We start from the raw sequence: 18912 nt of genomic DNA on the forward strand, positions 1-18912 counted from the left end.
GGGGATTTGAGGGGTGGAAGCATAAACAAAGGATTGCAAAGGATGAAGAAATTTCACTACATAAACCAGCGTGACCTCTTTATTCCTGGAAGGAAATATAAAGTGGATTTGGAAATCACAATAAATAATTTATGGGAGTCCAGATGACTGACAAAAGGCAAACAGTGCTCCTATGTTTTTTAACTTGTTTATATGGAGAGAAAAGAGTGAGATGGAGAGATGCTTTTTCCACTGTTTTTTCTTCCAGTTTGTCAGTTGCTGTAGACAATAATTTCCTTGCTCTAATGACAGGGAATCAAAGAAAGTGTATGTTAATCTGTCCAGTGTGTCTTCAGGTTATTGATTTTTATTGTAAAGAAAGAAAAGGGTTATAAAATACAGTCCATAGGTTTTTGCTACAATTGTACTGAAATGTAAGTTTGTTTTAATTTCAGCTTCCATCAAAAGTAATACACATTTCTCCGAAACATTGATAACAGCTACACCATCATTTCCCAGCTCAGTTTTCTACAACAGGGATTTGATGTCAGCAAATCTAACAGGGTTTTTTAAAAAAAACTTCAGTGAGAACTTAGTCTATTGACAGGAACACAAATGGAGTAGAAATGTTAACAAATTACAAATGCTGTTACCTGGACAAACAATAGTGAAGTACTATTGGAAAACTGTCTCAGAATTAAGAATATCTTCATTAAACTTGCCTCCAAGGAGCTCAGGGTAGCTTTTTAAAACCCTCCTTATTATATCCTCATAATAACCCTGTGAGGTAGGTTACTCTATGACCTTGGCTCACCCAAGGACTATCATGGCAGAGTGGGGATTTAAACCTGCATCTCCCTGGTCTTAATCAGCACTCTAACCACTATACCACAGTAAGTTGGCACTCAGCAATACAGCTGCAAATAAAACATATTAAGTATGTTTTAAGTGCAGTATACAATGTGACACTGTATATTGGGAAACCCTGATGTTGGGAAAGATGGAGGGGACAATGAGAAGGGGACGACAGAGGATGAGATGGTTGGACAGTGTTCTCGAAGCTACGAACATGAGTCTGACCAAACTGTGGGAGGCAGTGGAAGACAGGAGTGCCTGGCGTGCTCTGGTCCATGGGGTCACAAAGAGTCGGACACGACTAAACGACTAAACAACAAACAATGTTTTAAGTGCAATATACAATGTGACACTAGATGGCGATGGTGAGCCTTATGGAAAATTCAATGTATTTTTAAAAACGCTTTTTAAAAAAGCATTTTCAGAACCTTTTTTATATGTGTGTAGATTTCCACCCTAGTCTTCTCTACATTGGTCAGTTGGGTGATACAACCTCCTTGAAAGAAAGGTGGTACAGTGGTACCTCGGTTTAAGTACACAATTGGTTCTGGAAGTCTGTACTTAACCTGAAGCGTACTTAACCTGAAGCGAACTTTCCCATTGAAAGTAATGGAAAGTGGATTAATCCGTTCCAGACGGGTCTACAGAGTACTCAACCTGAAGTGTACTTAACCCAAAGTATGAGTGTAATTAGTTCTGGAAGTCCATACTTAACCTGAAGCGTACTATCCCATTGAAAGTAATGGAAAGTGGATTAATCCGTTCCAGAAGGGTCCATGGAGTACTTAAACTGAAAGTACTCAAACCGAAGTGTACTTAAACTGAGGTATGACTGTACCCATATATTCCGGTGTATAAGACGACTGGGCGTATAAGACAACCCCCAACTTTTCCAGTTAAAATATAGAGTTTGGGATATACTCGCCGTATAAGAAATACGACCCGGCGTATAAGACGACCCCCGACTTTTGAGAAGATTTTCTTGGGTTAAAAACTATATACGGTATATTGTCGGTTGTCTTACCAATTGTAGCCAGTCATGTTAACAATTGTTCTTCACTACTTTTACAGATTTTATATTGCTGTATGCTGTCCTGACATTATATGAGCGGGCAGTGTATAAATACTTCTATAAATATATTAAATAAGTAAATGCAATAATAAATAAAGAACATAAGGGTCAAAGAAGTTAACTGGAGAGGGATAATAGATCCCAAGATTTCTTTGCACACACTTTGTGTGGAGTGCATCCCTGTCCCTAGTACAAGGCTCAGGCAGTGATGGAGTAGGTAATAATATAGCTAATTCTGATTTGATATTTGGGTTCTTTGAGCCCTAGAAACAGGCAGATTTAGGGGAACATAATGGGTTCAGTCACACTGGGCATGGAGCCTCAGGGGCACCGCCAGGGGTACCATAAGTCTGATGTAGAATGGAGCATGAGAAGGGGGGCACTGAATTTTGACATCACAGAGTCACCACTGGTACTAAGTTAGTTCAAAAACAGGAACTCTTTAGAAAAATGCTGGCTGTCTGCATAGGATTTCTTTAAAAAATAATTGATTTTTATTAAAGATTTTATATTACAAAGTAGACTAATAAACAAAAGAAGACATAACAGAACAATGTATAAAGTTGATATTCAATACGAAAGTTCTATATATCGCAGAATATAAACCATGTTTTTATGTTTCAAAACTACACGCTTTTATATACAATATTATATCCCTCGTTATTGGTCTTTGTTTTTTTGCACATATTAACAATATAAATATGAATCAAACCAAACAAATAAAAAAGAAAAAATGATAATTAACGAAATTGTATTCCAAAGTCATATATAAATTATTCTATCCTTCTTTACCTAATTATCTAATACTTCTTTACCTAATTATCTAATACATTCCTACATCAGTTAGTATCCTTAATTCTATTATTCCAATCCTGCTCACTCCCAAGTCACTCAAACCCTAGCATAGACAGCAAACTTTTACTATACTTTTGAACGTATATCTTATTTCTGCATAGGATTTTGACTAACCCTCAGATGAAATAATAAACATAGCTTGGAGGCAAGGGTATACTGGGAGGGTGGAAGTAAGTGAGGAGTCTAAAGCCTAACTACAGAGAGAAAGAAGCCTGCTGTCTTGAGATCCATCATGGGGACAGTGCTGTTTAGAAAAGAGTTGTGTGTATCAGTTTCCTGGGATTGTCCTAAAATGGAATTGACCATGTGGATAGTCCAATTAATTAAGGAGGAGTGTGCTTTCCATCTCATAATCATACCCAATGGGGAATTATTCGCTGAATTAAGGGGTTAATTGTATTTAGATATGGCACTGGATTCTTGAATTAATTTGAGGAGATTCACACAATAGGCTTTCCCTGTCCACCACAGCGATACACTCATGGCTCAGAGCAAACTCAGATCCCACATAGTCTCAGATCATATGGCAAGATCCAGTTGAACTTCTCAGTAAGGCTTCCCTTCAGCAGGTGATTGGTACTGTCAATGTGCACAGTGCTCACAGTGTTTTAAAATAGTGTCCTTGCACACACCAATGGCATGCATGTAGCGCAAGCACTCACAGTCCCCAAAGAACTGACAGAAATGATCCTGTGATGAATGTGGGATTAGTTTTTCTTCTCCAAGCAAACTCCATAAATGTTATACTGAAAAGTATGTTTTTGGATCTTTCAAACAGAATTTCAGTTAAGAATGATGGCCTATTTATACTCGAATATTTTCACTGTATTTGATGTTTTATTAAGTATTTATAAATTTTGTAACAGCAGAAGCTAAGCAGTGTAATAGTAATGGGCTCTTCTAGCAGTTCCAGACCCTGAAATGTTTACAAGGTTTGAAAAATAGCCATTTATGTATGTGATCCTAATGTCCTTTGGTATTTGAACTCATAGATTTCAATGGTGCTGTTCCCTGTACAACAGATAAAGCATATCTGTAAACGTGTCTAAAGGATTACGAGCCTCAATGCTTCAATACTGGAAATGTCTAATTCACTTTATTATCAGTAAATACTTAAATGGAGCAATTTTGCATTATATTTTTCCATTATTAATTTCCATTTCAGTTAAAGCTTCTGCTTAATTCTCCAATCAATGGCTAGCTCTCTTATTAATTAATCAGACTCTTCCTATTAATAATGTTTTGGAATGTTTTCTCACACAAAAGAGATTTCAAGGGCAAACTGCATGTATGTGCAAAGACAACTAAAAGATTAGATGCAATTAAGTGTCTTGAGTCTTTGTATTCACGTATATATATGCCCCCACACACTTCTGTGATGCAGAACTATCCAAACTTGTCCCTTGGAGTTTGTCAATCTCACATACTTCACTGACAAATTTGTCTAACTGGTCTCTATATCTAGGGTTGCCATATTTCAAAAAGTCAAATTCCTGACACCCGCAACATTGTTTAGCTTTTTTAAGAAACCCACCAAAATTGTTGAGCTTTTTTTGGGTAGACCTCCCCACCCACCACCATGGTGGTGGGGTAGCAATGGAGAAAAGTGCACTCAATGGGTTTTATGGAGGAAGAGGAGGAGAAAAGGAGAAAGATGGCCATACTGCAGCTGGGAGTACATTTGCACTCACCATTCAGGAGAAAAGAGGTACACTTGTTTTCTAGAGTCCAGCAGCAGAAAGCTCCATGTTGCTGTGGAGTGAGGAGCTGTGTGTGCAGAGAGTCAGAAGGAGGCATAGTTAAGCAGGGGCAGACTTTGGTCTTTCCAATTACAGCTGTCCCCTGTGTGAGGCCAAAAATCGGGGTTCTCCACCTATTGCCTTTCATTCTGCTCAATTCACGACATCATAGTTGCGGTGCCCTGCAGCGCCCAGTGCAATAAGACTGATCATGCTGCCCCAAATCCACCTCATGAGTTAAGGCTGTGAGTGAAGAGACTGAGCCTTGAACAACAAACCCTCAGTTATTCTAGTATATGAAAATATTCACGGACTTTGTCTTTTTAAATACAGTTGGGATCCCTTTCTATTTTTTATTTAACACTGCACCAGAACGAACTTTTTCCTCCTTAAAATCACTTGCAAGATCCCTGGATGCCTCTCTAATGTGCATGCCTGCCCTCCATTTTTAAAAAAAATATCTTTATTGAGTTTATAAACATAGAAAATAATAAGAAGAAAGAAAATACAAATAGCAAATAGTTTCCCATAAAGGAAAAAGGTAGCATTTAAGTTTACAAACTGCTCATATCTGTGTTCCAGTTCAATTAATTGTTGCTACCTACATATAATTTAATGTGCCTGTATACAATGTAACAAACAGAAAGAACAAGAAATGTGAATACTTCTGATTAAGTCCATAATGCTCTTCCTGTTGTAACCATTAGATCCAAATATCGTCTTCCTACTTATATCCATTATTTAATTTGTCATTATTGTTTTTTGTATTAATACCATATGTTGTTACTCATTCTTCTGACGTCAGAAAGCCTCTACTATTGCAGTATCCTTGGAGATATTCTCTCACCATTTTCCATTCCTTGTCTACCTCCTTTTTGAGGCTCCTCTCACTAGTTCCATTTTTTTCGCTAACATTAGAAATTCTACCAGTTTCCCTTTTCCAATATCTGACTATTAGATTCCTGGCCGTGGTGACTGCATACATGAACTGTGGTCTTATTTTGTTTTTAATATCAGATGTCATTATGCCTAAAAGAAATAGTTCTGGTTTCTTAGAGATGCCCGCCCTCCATTCTTATGGCATAATCTTATGGCATAATTGCAAACTGTGTCTTCGTTACATTGTCTAATAACAATGATCATATCCCTTGCTACCTTCCAGTTTTATTATTGCATGAACTGGCGGCAGTTTTCTTCTTCAAAATTTAAGGAATATATTGATAAACACATAGGACATGTTTAGGTACTAGAGCGTAGAGAGAAGTAAGTAAGTAGCAGGGACTGTATTGCAAGCAACAAGTGCTGGCTTATGAGTAGCCTCCGTGCATGGAGTACTTTCTACCTTTTTTACTTTCTACCAGCTGAGGTTGCTGCCCCTCAAGCTGACAATTATACAAGCTGTGGAGTGTGTGCCACTGTTCAAACCTATCCGTCATGTCTACTCAAAGGTAAGTCCCACTCAATTCAATGGGACTTATTTCCATAGCTGCCAAGTCTCCTGCTGAAAAATGCGGGATCAGCAGCGGCGCGGCACCGGAAGTCGCTTCTACGCATGTCCGGACATGCCTAGAAGCAACTTCCGGTGCCACTCTGCCTGATTTTCAGTACCCAGGCATGGGCGGAGCAGCACCAGAAGTCGCTTCTACGCATGTCCGGACATGCGTAGAAGCGACTTCCGGTGCCACGCTACCCATGTCTGGGCACCGGAAATCGGGCGGCACCAGCACCCAAAATGGAGCCTCCCTGGCAGGTAGGAAATCTGGGGGATATACGGGATTTTTTCCAATCCGGGCTGCCAGTGGGAAATGGTTTAAAATACGGGAGTTTCCCATGAAAAATGGGAGACTTGGCAGCTATGCTTATTCCAGTCAAGTATGTGTGTGACTGCAGTCTAAGAGGATGTAATTCTCATTCAGTTAAACGTTTCAATCCACTTTAATGATACTGGTTGTAGGCCAAATGTGGCCTTGACATGAATAATGAATGGATTTTTAGCATTCCAAGTGAGGAAGGTTCAGAAGTCATTGTGGGCAAATTTGTTGTGTAAGCCACCATTGATTTTCATTGGCATTCGTATTGTTTCTATAGCTAAGTACTAATTGGGGCCTTGTTTGTTTTAGTTTGCTGTTAATCATCCCATAGCTGCCAAATCAGCTGCACATAAGAGAGACCTAGAGCAGCTATGTATTCAGAAAGTCTGTGTTCACTCCCTGGAATTGACTGCACTAGTAGAAGTGTTTTATATTTCTCTATCTACAAACATGGTGGAATTAGTTAAATTGTGCTGCTCATGTGCCGTTGAATTAATGTTGACTATGCAACATGTGCATAGGAGTAGTTTGCTGGTTGCATATTTGAACTACATAGTGCTAACTTTTTTTGCTGGATATTACAGCTATAAATATATTACGTGGAGCATAACCATTTTAAATATTTATTCTAAAATAATGCATCTTAGCTACTGAGTTTGTGGCCACTGTGCCAGGTAGGGATGGATAAATCAGACTATTTCCAGTGTTTATTAATTTCACATTCATTCATAAGTCCCTTTTTCTCTTCTGGTGACTTTGACACCATTTAACTAACTGATCTATCTGGTCAGGTGCCCTTGTCTATTACTTGTGTTTTTAAGTAGTAGGTGATTCTGGATTCTTAATATGGGGTTGTTCCCTTGTAGTCCTATAGGTAAAGGGACCCCTGAACATTAGGTCCAGTCGTGACCGACTCTGGGGTTGCGGCACTCATCTCGCTCTTTTGGCCAAGGGAGCCGGCATACAGCTTCCAGGTCATGTGGCCAGCATGACTAAGCTGCTTCTAGTGAACCAGAGCAGCACACGGAAACGCTGTTTACCTTCCCGCCGGAGCGGTACCTATTTATCTACTTGCACTTTGACGTGCTTTTGAACTGCTAGGTGGGCAGGAGCTGGGACCAAGCAATGGGAGCTCATCCTGTCGCGGGGATTCAAACCGCCGACCTTCTGATTGGCAAGCCCTAGGCTCTGTGGTTTAACCTACAGTGCCACCCGCGTCCCTGCACCGCCCACGTCCTATAGTTGTAGTAAAATATAATCTAGCCCTTGGGTTGCATGCTGTCAGAGCACTTTACCCCCAAAGTTGGAGGCTTTTTGAGGATTGCTTATTTGTGTGAATCTCCTATGTACACAATACAGAAAATGTTAACAAAATCAATAGTGTATTTTCAGACAAAAAAAATTGCCTGCAGGCACTACATAATATATTTTACTTTTTTGTGGCACCTTAAATTGCTGGTGTTGTGTAACCCAGCCTTAGCTTTGCCATGTAATAAGAAAATTTGCTCATTTTAGCTGCTTGGATGATTTGAAGCCTGAAGAAGTAGCAGCTGGGAAAGGCATCAAGAATGATGCAACACTTTTGAAAATAGGTCCTGTACGTGGCAATTTGTACTTAACTGTCTGTTCATTGAAGAATCAGATTTATCATCATCATCATCTGTTTATTTATATGCACTTTCCCACAAAAATTTGCCCAAGTGGCTCACAATGTATCAAACAAACTACAATAATATCTCAATTCAAAAAGCAAGAACAAAAAAATCAGCATGTAAATAAATCTATACACGATCTAAAACAAAATATAAAACAATACAAATGTGCTGACCTAACTTAACAGCTTAAAAGTACAGAAGAGAGAGAATAACGTCCAAAACAGAAGCAAAATGGTTGTGTACAAACCTTGGGGGGAAGGCATTGTTCCCTAAGGACATTTCACAGAAGCTTACTATAATTAGCTTACATGTATTGGATGGTAGGAACACCTCTCAATTGTGGCAGCCTTTACTCCCAGCTCTGACCTGGGTCTCCTCTCTCAGTCATTACCCTCATTCTCACCTGCACAGGTAAAGATTTCCAGTCCTCCTTCAAGACCCACATAGCCCCTTCCTGAAAGTTTGACATGATTATAAAAGTTGTGTTGCATGTAATGCGACAGTGAAAGTGGAGGGTGCCTGAGTGAGTCACATCATTTCCCCATGCATCAGGAATCTTGTGCAATGTGACCCTTTGCACATTTACCCATGGATGTTTAAGTTTTCTCTTTTCATGAACCAAGGACAATGGTTGCATGACCAACTTGCACATTCCCTTTCAGTCTTTATTCTCTGCTGTAAGTCAGGGGTTGCCAACATGGCTACCTCCAGTTGTTGTTGGACTGCAACTCCAAACAGTTCCAGCCACTATGGCCAGTGGTCAGGGATGTTTGTGGTGATAGCTTCCAGATGATGACTATCCCTGCTTAAACTAACAGTGTTTCTTGTAACTTTCACATTCTCTTACCCACATTACATACTCATGGCAGGTGCAAGCTTAGCATTCTAAGTTTTGCATTCACTCCAGCTTTATTCTTTTCTTTTCTTTTAAGACTGAGAGTGGACTTTTAAAGGTTTGGAGTGATTCTGGAGACTATGGTGGCCTGTGGACGAAAGCCGAAATACATCTGGGGAAGCTGAGAAATTTTGAAGTTCTGTTTGAAGGCGTTCGGATCAAGGATCTTGGAGGAGGAGCAGCAATAGATGACATTGTATATGAGAACTGCAGCACAGGTAAGGACTTCTTATTTAAAATGGTATATGCTGAAAAAATAAATGCATAGAAACTTTTTTTTAAAAAAAAAAGCAATGCAATAATGGTCAGGTTCACACATAACACTAAGCCGAGTTCATTGTCTTACTTTGTTCAACTCACCAACTCGAGCAGTTTCAAGAAGCATAGGCCTTCAGTATATTAAATAATAAATTTACAGCTTATTAAAAAATAAAATCACAGCTATATTTTGCTGTTTGGTGGTTATGACAGTGTCTTTACCTTCTATCCCAGGAATAGCTAACATGGTGCCCTCCAGTTGTGGTGGCCTACCACTTTGCCCCCTCCTGTTCTATCTCCCCTGCATTATTCTCACACATGGATGCCCAAACACTAGCCCTTTTAGTCTCAAGTGTCTGCTACCACATTCTTTGTGTGATTTACTCTACAGCAAGAAACAGAAATTCGCAGAAATGTAGAAAGCCAGATTCAGATATTATGACTTTATGACAAATCCATGGTCGCAGCTGGGATTATCTGTACCTCAATGTCTTCACCCACAAATCTTTCCAGTTGTGTGTGGATCCACCTGCCAAGGCTTCAATGCCTACAGGCAGAATTCTCTGAGAGTCAATATAATTTGTTAAGCTTGTTTTATGTCAGAATCAACACAAATCTTTTGATTAGCCCTGACTGAGTAAAAATCCCCACAGATTTTCGAACTGATAGCACACCTTATTTGATACGACTTCTCGCTACCGCCTGAGGAAATGCTTTATCAACCTTTCCCCAGAAACAGCTGTCAAGGTCATCCATAGACATACATGTTGCTGATGGTATGGTGCTGTTCCTATATCAAATGAACTGGCAAAACACCCTGATACAAAAATACCTGAAAATGAAAGTGCTTATCCAAATGTATTTTGAGGAATCCTAATAAGCTTTATTGCTCTTTGAAATAATTCTACTTCCAAGAAATCTTTCTGAACTTGTACCTAAATAAATAAATATTTTGTTGTTCATCCCATGGATCTAAGACTTTAGCTCCAAGTTCTTCACTTTCTGTTCCTGAACAGTTTTTTAAACTATGCCTTTATAGAAAAGGGGAAAGGGGAATCACTGAGGAATCACTGAGGGCACAACCCACAAAGGATGCTTTCCTCTGTAAGATCCCCTTAGATAAAAGGTTATCCTCTGAATTCAAAGGCATTTTGGTTACTAAACGTTTTATGGCTTTTAAAGAAGAGCATTGTTGGTGCAATAGTCTCCTGCATGTGGCATTTTCCCTTTAAGTAGTTCTCCTCTCAGAGAAAGAGTTCATTCATCAGTCATCCTCTTTATTAGTGTTTTAACATTCACACCTCCTCTTCTTTGCCTGGTCCTTCATTTAATACTGGCTGTGCATCTTCAGAACACAGAAATGTTCCTCATTATTCCTTAAGATAGGAAGAGCTACAGCTACCGGTAATTAACTATTGTCCACAGTACATCTAATTCAAAGAAATGCAGGATAAAAAGAAAACAAAGTAAAATATGACAGCCTTCTTTTTCTGTTTGTTTTCCTCCCTGTAATTTCTTTTTATACTTAAAGGTGATCGTCCTTGGTTTCATTTGGATTCACAGGAGCAACATTCATAGAAACAATATAACCTTCAAAGAAACAATATAGCATTAAGAGAAATAGAGGGAGGGGGAGAGAGATACCTGCCTTTAGGTTTTTTGTTTGTTTGTTTCAATGCAACACTTTATTCACATCCACACTCAAAAGTTCTCTGTTTTGAAAGTAGTGTGTCAATGGCTACCGTATCTCAAAAACATAGCATGACAGCACTTATATGTTAAGTATTTTTAGAACTCTTACCAATTTTAACTTTGATGTCTACTACAATAATTTAAAAGCTGAGAAAATATTTGCATGACTAGCTATTTAATAATAATAATAATCCTTCTTGAGAGTATGCCACAGACATGGTCCAAGATTAATAAGTTTTGATTTTGATCATATGCACTGAATCACAGCACCTGTGCATGGCTGGCAATTTCCCCCCTGTTGGGTGCTTCAGTTCTTCCCACTGTGAGTGATGCTTTGTGCTAACATGATTACATTTGGTATCTGTCCCCAGTGTCATTGATCATTTGCTGCGGGTGAAATTTTTCCAGACTGTTACAAACTATTCAGGGCTTGCTCATCAATAGTATATTATAAATGCAGAAGGCCCAGCAGGGGGCTGACATCATCACTAAGACAAGAAAAAAGAGATGGGCAGCACATATTAACAGAGAAAGGAGAAAGCCCAGGCCAGGATGGTACAGACGTGGTTTGTTTTATAAACATCATATAAAATACCACATGTCTATTAAAAAAATTCTAATAGATTTTAACCTACTAAAACCAATTTCACCCAACACTTAGCATTTATACATTGCTGCTGCTCTCTATGCATTCAAAGCACTTAAGATTATCTCAGGAATCGTACAACAAACAGTAAGGAAAATGAAATGCATTGCAATAAGCAGTGCAGGACATCGATATTACAGCTTTTTATATTTCTGTTTCCCCAACATGTTATTCTTGGCTGGTTCAAGAATAACATGTCTTCTTTTATTTTCTTTTTTCTTTGGCATCCTTTTTAGTTTGTTCAGTTTGTCTTGTTTTTGTAAAAGTATCCTGAATGCTCCTAATTATGACAAACAGTGTTCTGAGTGAAAACCATTTTCTTCCTTCCTTAATGAAATGTCAACATTCAGCCATGGGCTGAAAAACTGGTAAAGGGATGCCTTGCATTTAGTAGGGATGGGGGAGAAGTTTGGTTTGAATCACAAATTCACAGTTAAAGAAACAGTTGCACAAACTGAAATACAACTAAACTTCTCTGGAACTTCTCTGAATTTTGTGATGCAGTTCTCTAACCAATACATGTGTATATTAGGGGAATAGCTCTGGGAAGCATGAAGGCAATTGCTCTTGCCTGCTGTTGCTTTTGTATTCAATGAAAAGTAACCCCTAAACTTGGAGATTTCATATTGTCATCATGACTAGTGTTCACTGGTCCACAAGTAAAGCCAAAGATTAATTTCTCTACATTGAAAGAAGAGGAAAATGTCCTCTATGCATTTGAATGCATTGCCCATCTTGGTGTGCTGAGGTTGGGATTCAATTGTTTTTCAGGATCCCACACTTGAGGCACCAGCTTCTCCTCTGTTGCTTATATTTGTGTGTTGCCTTGTCCTTACATCTCCAGTTGTAGTAATACAGTTGGCATTCCAGGTATGTGTTTGTATCTTCAGCCCAGAAGCAGAATATCTTAATTTCAATTGTTAGCAATAAAGCATTTCCACTTTGGTGGCTCACTTTGAATACACATTGCTCTTTCATCTGTTTACCCAGCACCAAGTTCTCTCTTGTGAATGCTTTTATGGACAGGGTTATATAGCCTCGTGTTGTGCTCTTCGATAGGTGTGATGTGTGTTCCATGGCTCAGCCAATATGCCTTAGTTTGCTGACGTTTGTCAGAAGAACCTCATACCTGATTCACCAGGAATGGTGATAGTGGTATTGCCTGGAATCAAGGGAGGGGCTGTCTTTTGGCTTCCCGCACAGCCAGTGGATTATATCGGTTCCTCTGTTGGCCACAGGAGTGGTCAGGAGTCACCTGCAAAATTCAAATGCGAAATGGCCTATTATGGCCAGGAAAGGAGGAGGATAAAAGTCAGCTGCACTTTTTCCTAGCAGTGCACTCCAAATTGGCTTTAGGTGTCTTTATGATGTCCTTCCATGCCCCCCCCCGGCCTTTGCGGCTCACTGTACCTGCTCCTTCAATATTATCCTCCATCATGGCTTTTGGGTTGGAGAGGGAGGAGGTAGTCAGATGTAATCTTCAGCTATCAGTTGATTTCAAAGTGAGTCTTTTAAGCTTGTTTGCAGGTATATTGTAGCCTCATTCAGGCATCTGCCTGAACATGCATGGGAGCAGGGGTGTACATGCAAGTTCAGCCACCAACTTCCCTGGGTATGTGGGCTCCTCCTAGACTTTTATATGTATAGCACAGCAGTTTGCCAAAGCTTCTAAATGCATTAGGTCAGGGCCCATAGCTGCCAAGTTATCCCTTTTTTACAGGGATTTCCCCTTATGCTGAATAGGCTTCCTCGCGAGAAAAGGGAAAACTTGGCAGCTATGTCAGGGCCGTCTCTAGGCCTGGGTCCAGTGGTGCGGGGCACCAGGGCGACAGGCCACCAGGGGCGCCGCTGTGCCCGCTGCGCTCGCTGAGAGGCACAGCGGAGGCCGCCCCAGGCACACCTCTCAGCACTTTAGCAGCTTCAGGCCACTCTCTGGAGGTGCGCGGGCCTGGGGCCGCCTCCGCCACGCGCAGGGGGCGCAACAGGGGGCGGGCAGTGCAGGGCGCCGGCCCTCCAGGTGGCAGCCGCGCTGCGCCCACCCGCCGCACTGGGAAGCAGGGCAGGGGGCGCCAGAGGGATCTGTCGCACCATGGCACCAGGTATGCTTAAGACGGCCCTGCATTAGGTTGAACATGCTTGGGAAAACTCCCCAAGATTAGAAATTCTAGCTGATCTTGCAACGTTTTCTGAGTGTGTTAAACCAAGCACACTTTGAAATCCCTTCAGACCTTCATGCTAAACAAATGAAGATAATGAGATATGTATATCTGAGTCAGATTTTATGATAGGCCATTTTTTTCTTGCCTTTGGTATTCAGTATTACAGTGTGCAATGGGTTTAAAATTTCTTGTACACCCCAGTCAGCATATTATTATTATTATTATTATTATCATCATCATCCCTTTTTATTACCAAGCATGTTTTATTTTAAGTTTTGCTTTCAAGATACAGCATAACTTATTTGTTAATTGTATTTTGTACTTTTGTATTTTGTACTTTTGTATTTTAATACTTCTGTTGAAAGCTGCCCAGAGTATTATTATTATTATTATTATTATTATTATTATTATTATTATTATTATTACTGTAATACAACAAGTAGAGTTTGTTCAACAGACTAACTGAAATGCAGTACTTGCATTTAACCTTCTGCAATTATTTTCACTGATTATACCAGTACTTACTTGCTGGGTATTTGTGGGTGTCCTAAGCTTTATTTTCCCTCTGCCCTCACCTTCCCTCAACCATACAGGAGCTGGAGCTGGCAAAAGAGAGATTTCCTGACTTACTCAAACTATAGGAGTCCTCTGTTCTGCATTGCAAAAGGCACCGAGAACTCCATAATCCTGAAAACTCATGGTGCAATGGTGGAGGCGGTGCCTTTGGGAAACAGAAGGAACCCTATGTCCAAGTTTGTGTGTGCATATTGGGCTTCTCGTCATTGCTGCCTTTGTTCTATGTATTTTTGTCTTTACTGGCAATGAATGTTATCATACCCCCCATGCATCTGGAGACCAAACAAGGCAAATGAAGCGTTGTCTTCATGCTGAATTGAATTTCAGTCTACTTAAAGCTTCTCATCCATTAAGCTCTGAATATGGCCAATAGAGCAGTCTAGGCAGGTACAAGCCATCATTAAATGTGAGCAGGATTGAATAACATCTGCTGGAAGCAGAAAATCACTAAAGTGATGGGTACAATGGGTAAACAAATAAAAAAGGGCATTCTTTGATTTAATTAAAGTATTGATTTAGCTGTCCTGTTGGTTCCAGTTGGAGAGGATTCTGGGGTGTGCCCTACTGTTACCGACTTCGTATGTTGGAACAAGAAGTGCATTGAATCTCACCTTGTTTGTGACTACAAGGCTGACTGCAAAGACTTGTCTGATGAAGCTGATTGCAGTAAGTACTTCTCTCTGCATTAATGCAAGCTGCTTTTTTTAAAGCTTAAGTGCTATAAAATAGCTACTCAGGACAGGATTGTTATGGACATGTTGCTTCTGAGCTGGTTCCCCTTGACTTTTTTCTTATATCTGGATACATTTGCTACACCAAATAGACTCCAATCGTATGACCACTTTCCTGGGAATAAGCCTAGGGAAGTCAACTAAAGTGGCCATAGTTGGAAGTTCCATGGCTCATCTGTTCCCCACTTGGCTTCAGGATGGGAACTTCCACTGAGACACCTTTAGGGGTTGTATCTTGAGAAGTTGCACATGCTTGGGGTTAGGGTGGTACACCATGTCACCTCGCATCCAAAAATAAACTAAAGATTCCACTCAATGCTTTATCTGCTACACAAGATGGCACAAGCACAAGCATGCCTAGCCATGCATAGAATTGATGTCCAGCACTCCAGCCTTTTATTAGATAGATAGATAGATGATTGATTGATCGAAAGATAGATATAGATATAAAATATATTCCCCCCTAAAACTAAAATACAAGCCATATCTGATCTCCAATTTTTCCACTTTCCCTTTAACCCCTGAATAAACTGACCAAGACTGGCTGTATCATTATTTTGCTACGGTATGTAAACCTGTCTTAAATGCACCAGTCCATTTCAGTTTGGTCTCAGTGGCCTGCCATAGACAAAATGGTTGGGATGTGCTCAGGTCAGGAGGAAACAGAAATAGAAATAACTGCATATGTGAAACCAGTTATTTTTGATTATCAATTTTCCATAGAACTGATAAATCCAGTTCTTAAATTAAGAAAATCAATGGGTTGATACTTGGATGGTGCAGAAAACTTACATGCATGAGCAACAAGGATTCCACAATAAACTCCTGTCTGGAAGCCCCCAGTGTTTCCTTTTTAACCATTTGAACTTTAAAACATTTTCTTCTGCCTTCCAGTTGGACAGTCTCCCATAGTTATTATGCCCCTTAAAAATCAGCAGTGGTAGTGATGTAGGGAAACTGCATGCGCACCTTGAAAGCACTTTCAATTTTGCTGAACTGCATTCAATTATGCATGGGCTTTATTAATAGCAGGCCTCGGTGCTGATGAACCATCTAGTCAAATGCCTTGGCATATTGAAATGAAAGCAATTTTAGAGACAAATGGAACAGTCCTTCCCCCGTCACCTGTAAATAGATTTGGCTTACATCAAAAAGAAAAGGATGTCAAGAAGGTGCAAACAGGCAGCTGACTTCATCGACCCAGCACATACTGCTCTTAAGTATTCCTTGTAAACAATGCAAGCTGAATTACACTGGCAAGATATTGTGATTGAATTATTGTAGCTAGGTGATCTTTTTAGTAATGACGAAATGGCAAGGCACAACATTTAAAGCATTTCAAAGTCTCATCCATTTCTGCAGTAGACAGAGATTATAAAAGAGTAGCCGCGTTAGTCTGTTGCAGCAGAATTTGGAGAGAGTTTTGTGACACCTGGGAGACACATTTATCATGCCGTGAGCTTTGGGAGGCAAGAGCCTACTTCATCAGATGCACAATACGGGAGGTGCTCAGTGCATCTGATAAAGAGCATTGAAACTTGGATTTGTCATAGACCCTGACAGTGAGTCTGAAACCGATTCAAAAGAAGAAGCAATCCCATATCTGGTCCCCAGCAAAGACCTATATACTGACATAGTAGAGATGCTTTACAGGACCTGTTTGTTTGTTGCTTTTTTTGGTATTCCTAAAAGCCCTGTTGGTTCATGTGGTCTTGTTTGGTGGCACTGCAGCGTAGCAGAAATTAATGCAATAACTCCCACTGCTTGATAGCTGCTCTGATGGTGCAGCGAATGAAGCGCCTGGGCTCTGCTGCCAGAAGCTCCCAGTTCAGCCCCCTGGTGCCGAGTAGGTGTAACTCATGTGAACCTTTCCCTATGCCTGGGGTGCCAGTTGGGTTGGCAAGAAAAGGCCCACACAATCTGCCCTACAGTCTGCCCTCCTGCAGTATGAGACCTCACTATATGGAAGCAGCTCTGACACTGCTGGCAATGTGTGTGAAGGGCACTTTAATCTCTGCTTGCTCCAAATTGTGGCTCTTGATTTTCTGACACTTATAGAAGAACTGTGCCTCTCAGGGCTGAAGTAGCACCCTTGTGACTACCTGGGTGGCATGGCAACAATCTATGTAAATAGCGTTCACCTGGCATCTCCTGCATTCAGGTCTGAGCAGAGTCAACAATCCCATTTAGCCAAGAGTAATACTGCCCCGTTCATTTGGTTAGGAATACATTTAACAAGTACTACTGCAATTACTATTCTTTATGGTTTTGCATTGATCTGGCATGCTAAATAAATCTCTGTTGTTTCCTTTCTACAAGAGTGCTGGAGTATTCTATTGCATTGTTGGTTGTCGGAGATACCAAAAGTAATCCCACCTATTTAGATTGATTTCTTTTGCTCAGGCAAGGTGGTTTGTAATTGAAGACCAGATTCATTCATAGTCACATAATAAAAAGTGGGGAAACCGAGAGTTTTTCAGATACCAAAGGGGGAAAAAATCAATTTAAATTAAAGTCTTTTCAAATTCAAGTTAGCTCTTTAAACTTTTTCAGTTACAAGAATGATCAAAATACACAGAAAACATTTGAGCCTTTAGCACTCCATCCCACATTTTGATCCAAGGTGCTTTCATGCATGACACAACATTTTCCCAAAATCCATTTCCAGTGTCTAAATAGAGAAATCATTTAGTCCGATGCCTGATATATGCAAGCACTTGCTCCTTAATAGACAAGAGAGTGTGTTGACCTGCAAGTAGCTCTATTTTGCCAAACTATACATTCATTGTTTTTCTTTTACTTATTTTTTTCCTTTGAAGGGCTATTCACCCACAGGAAATGTCACTTGGGGGCTATAGCTGATGGTGAGCAGAGTCTGAGGCCCAGCAGGTTGCCTTTTCCTTTCTCAGCTGCCTCATTCCTTCACTAGCCTTCCCTTGTTCACACTTGCCCAGCAATTCATTCCCAGAGTGACAGCCCAAAGAGCAAGAGCATGTCCACAGTGCTTGAAGTGTCAAATAACACTAAAACTCTTGTGGAATTAAGCCAAGGGCCAGAGTGGTACATCTGAGAACCCTACAGACAGGACCTCCTATCCATGTGTTTTTATATACAGTCATACCTCATGTTGTGTCCGCTGCGGGTTACGTTTTTCCAGGTTACGAACGCAGTGGACCCAGAAGTGTTTACTTCCAGATTTTGCCGCACGCACATGTGCATAAGCATTCTGCACGCTTCGCGCATGCGCAAAAGCGCTCTATCGTGCTTTCGCGCATGCACAAAAGCGCCACTCAGGTTGTGGACTTTTTGGGGTGCGAAGGGCACCCCGGAATGGATCAGGTCTGCAACCCGAGGTACCACTGTGTATGTGTGTGTGTGTATATATATATATATATATATATATATATATATATATATATACACACACACATACCACTGTGTGTGTGTGTGTGTGTGTGTGTGTGTGTGTGTGTGTGTGTGTGTGTGTATTACATAAAACAGGGGGAGTTTTGCAGCAAATGCATTGCTGTACAATCGACTCACCAGCAGCAACAGCTCACATATCAGAGACACAAAAACAGACCCTTGCATGTACAAATGCCTGCCAGCATAGGATAAGACTTTATGCATCCAATGAAATGGAATCTAGTTTCCAACAGCTGATGGAAGAATAAATGGATTCAGAGAAAAGAAGGAACACTCTAAAACTGAACTAAATAAGTCAGCCAGTGAACAAGGATCAAGATAGCAGGAGGAAAGATTCACATTCTTGTCAAAACAATAACAAGTGAATGAGAAGCCAACTGGTTTGAATTCTCACATGTGTCTAAGGAATCTTACACTTCCCACAGTGCAGATGCACCTAATCCAAATCTGGCTTCTGCCGTAGGTCCTGTCGTATGTTAACTTCCCTCCATGGCACCCAATATTAGTGCAATCCTCTACTCAGAAGTTCAATGGTGCTTAATTCCCATGTGTTTAGGATTGCA

General features: G+C 40.4%; 1 protein-coding gene across 9 annotated transcripts in view; it reads left to right on the forward strand.

Annotated features, from left to right (window-relative positions):
• Window positions 1–18912, forward strand: part of MALRD1 (MAM and LDL receptor class A domain containing 1) — a 258550-nt gene that overhangs the window by 145232 nt on the left and 94406 nt on the right. For all 9 annotated transcript variants that reach the window (XR_009558403.1, XM_060280800.1, XM_060280803.1 and 6 more), the window contains 2 exons: window positions 8899–9079; window positions 14730–14858. Coding sequence is in view for 8 of the 9 variants with exons in the window: in XM_060280800.1 (XP_060136783.1) it covers window positions 8899–9079; window positions 14730–14858 (310 nt within the window). In the remaining variant the exon portion in view is untranslated. The remainder of the gene's footprint in view (window positions 1–8898; window positions 9080–14729; window positions 14859–18912) is intronic.

This window comes from Zootoca vivipara, chromosome 12, assembly GCF_963506605.1.
Source record: "Zootoca vivipara chromosome 12, rZooViv1.1, whole genome shotgun sequence".
In the NCBI taxonomy this organism is placed as follows: Eukaryota; Metazoa; Chordata; class Lepidosauria; order Squamata; family Lacertidae; genus Zootoca; species Zootoca vivipara.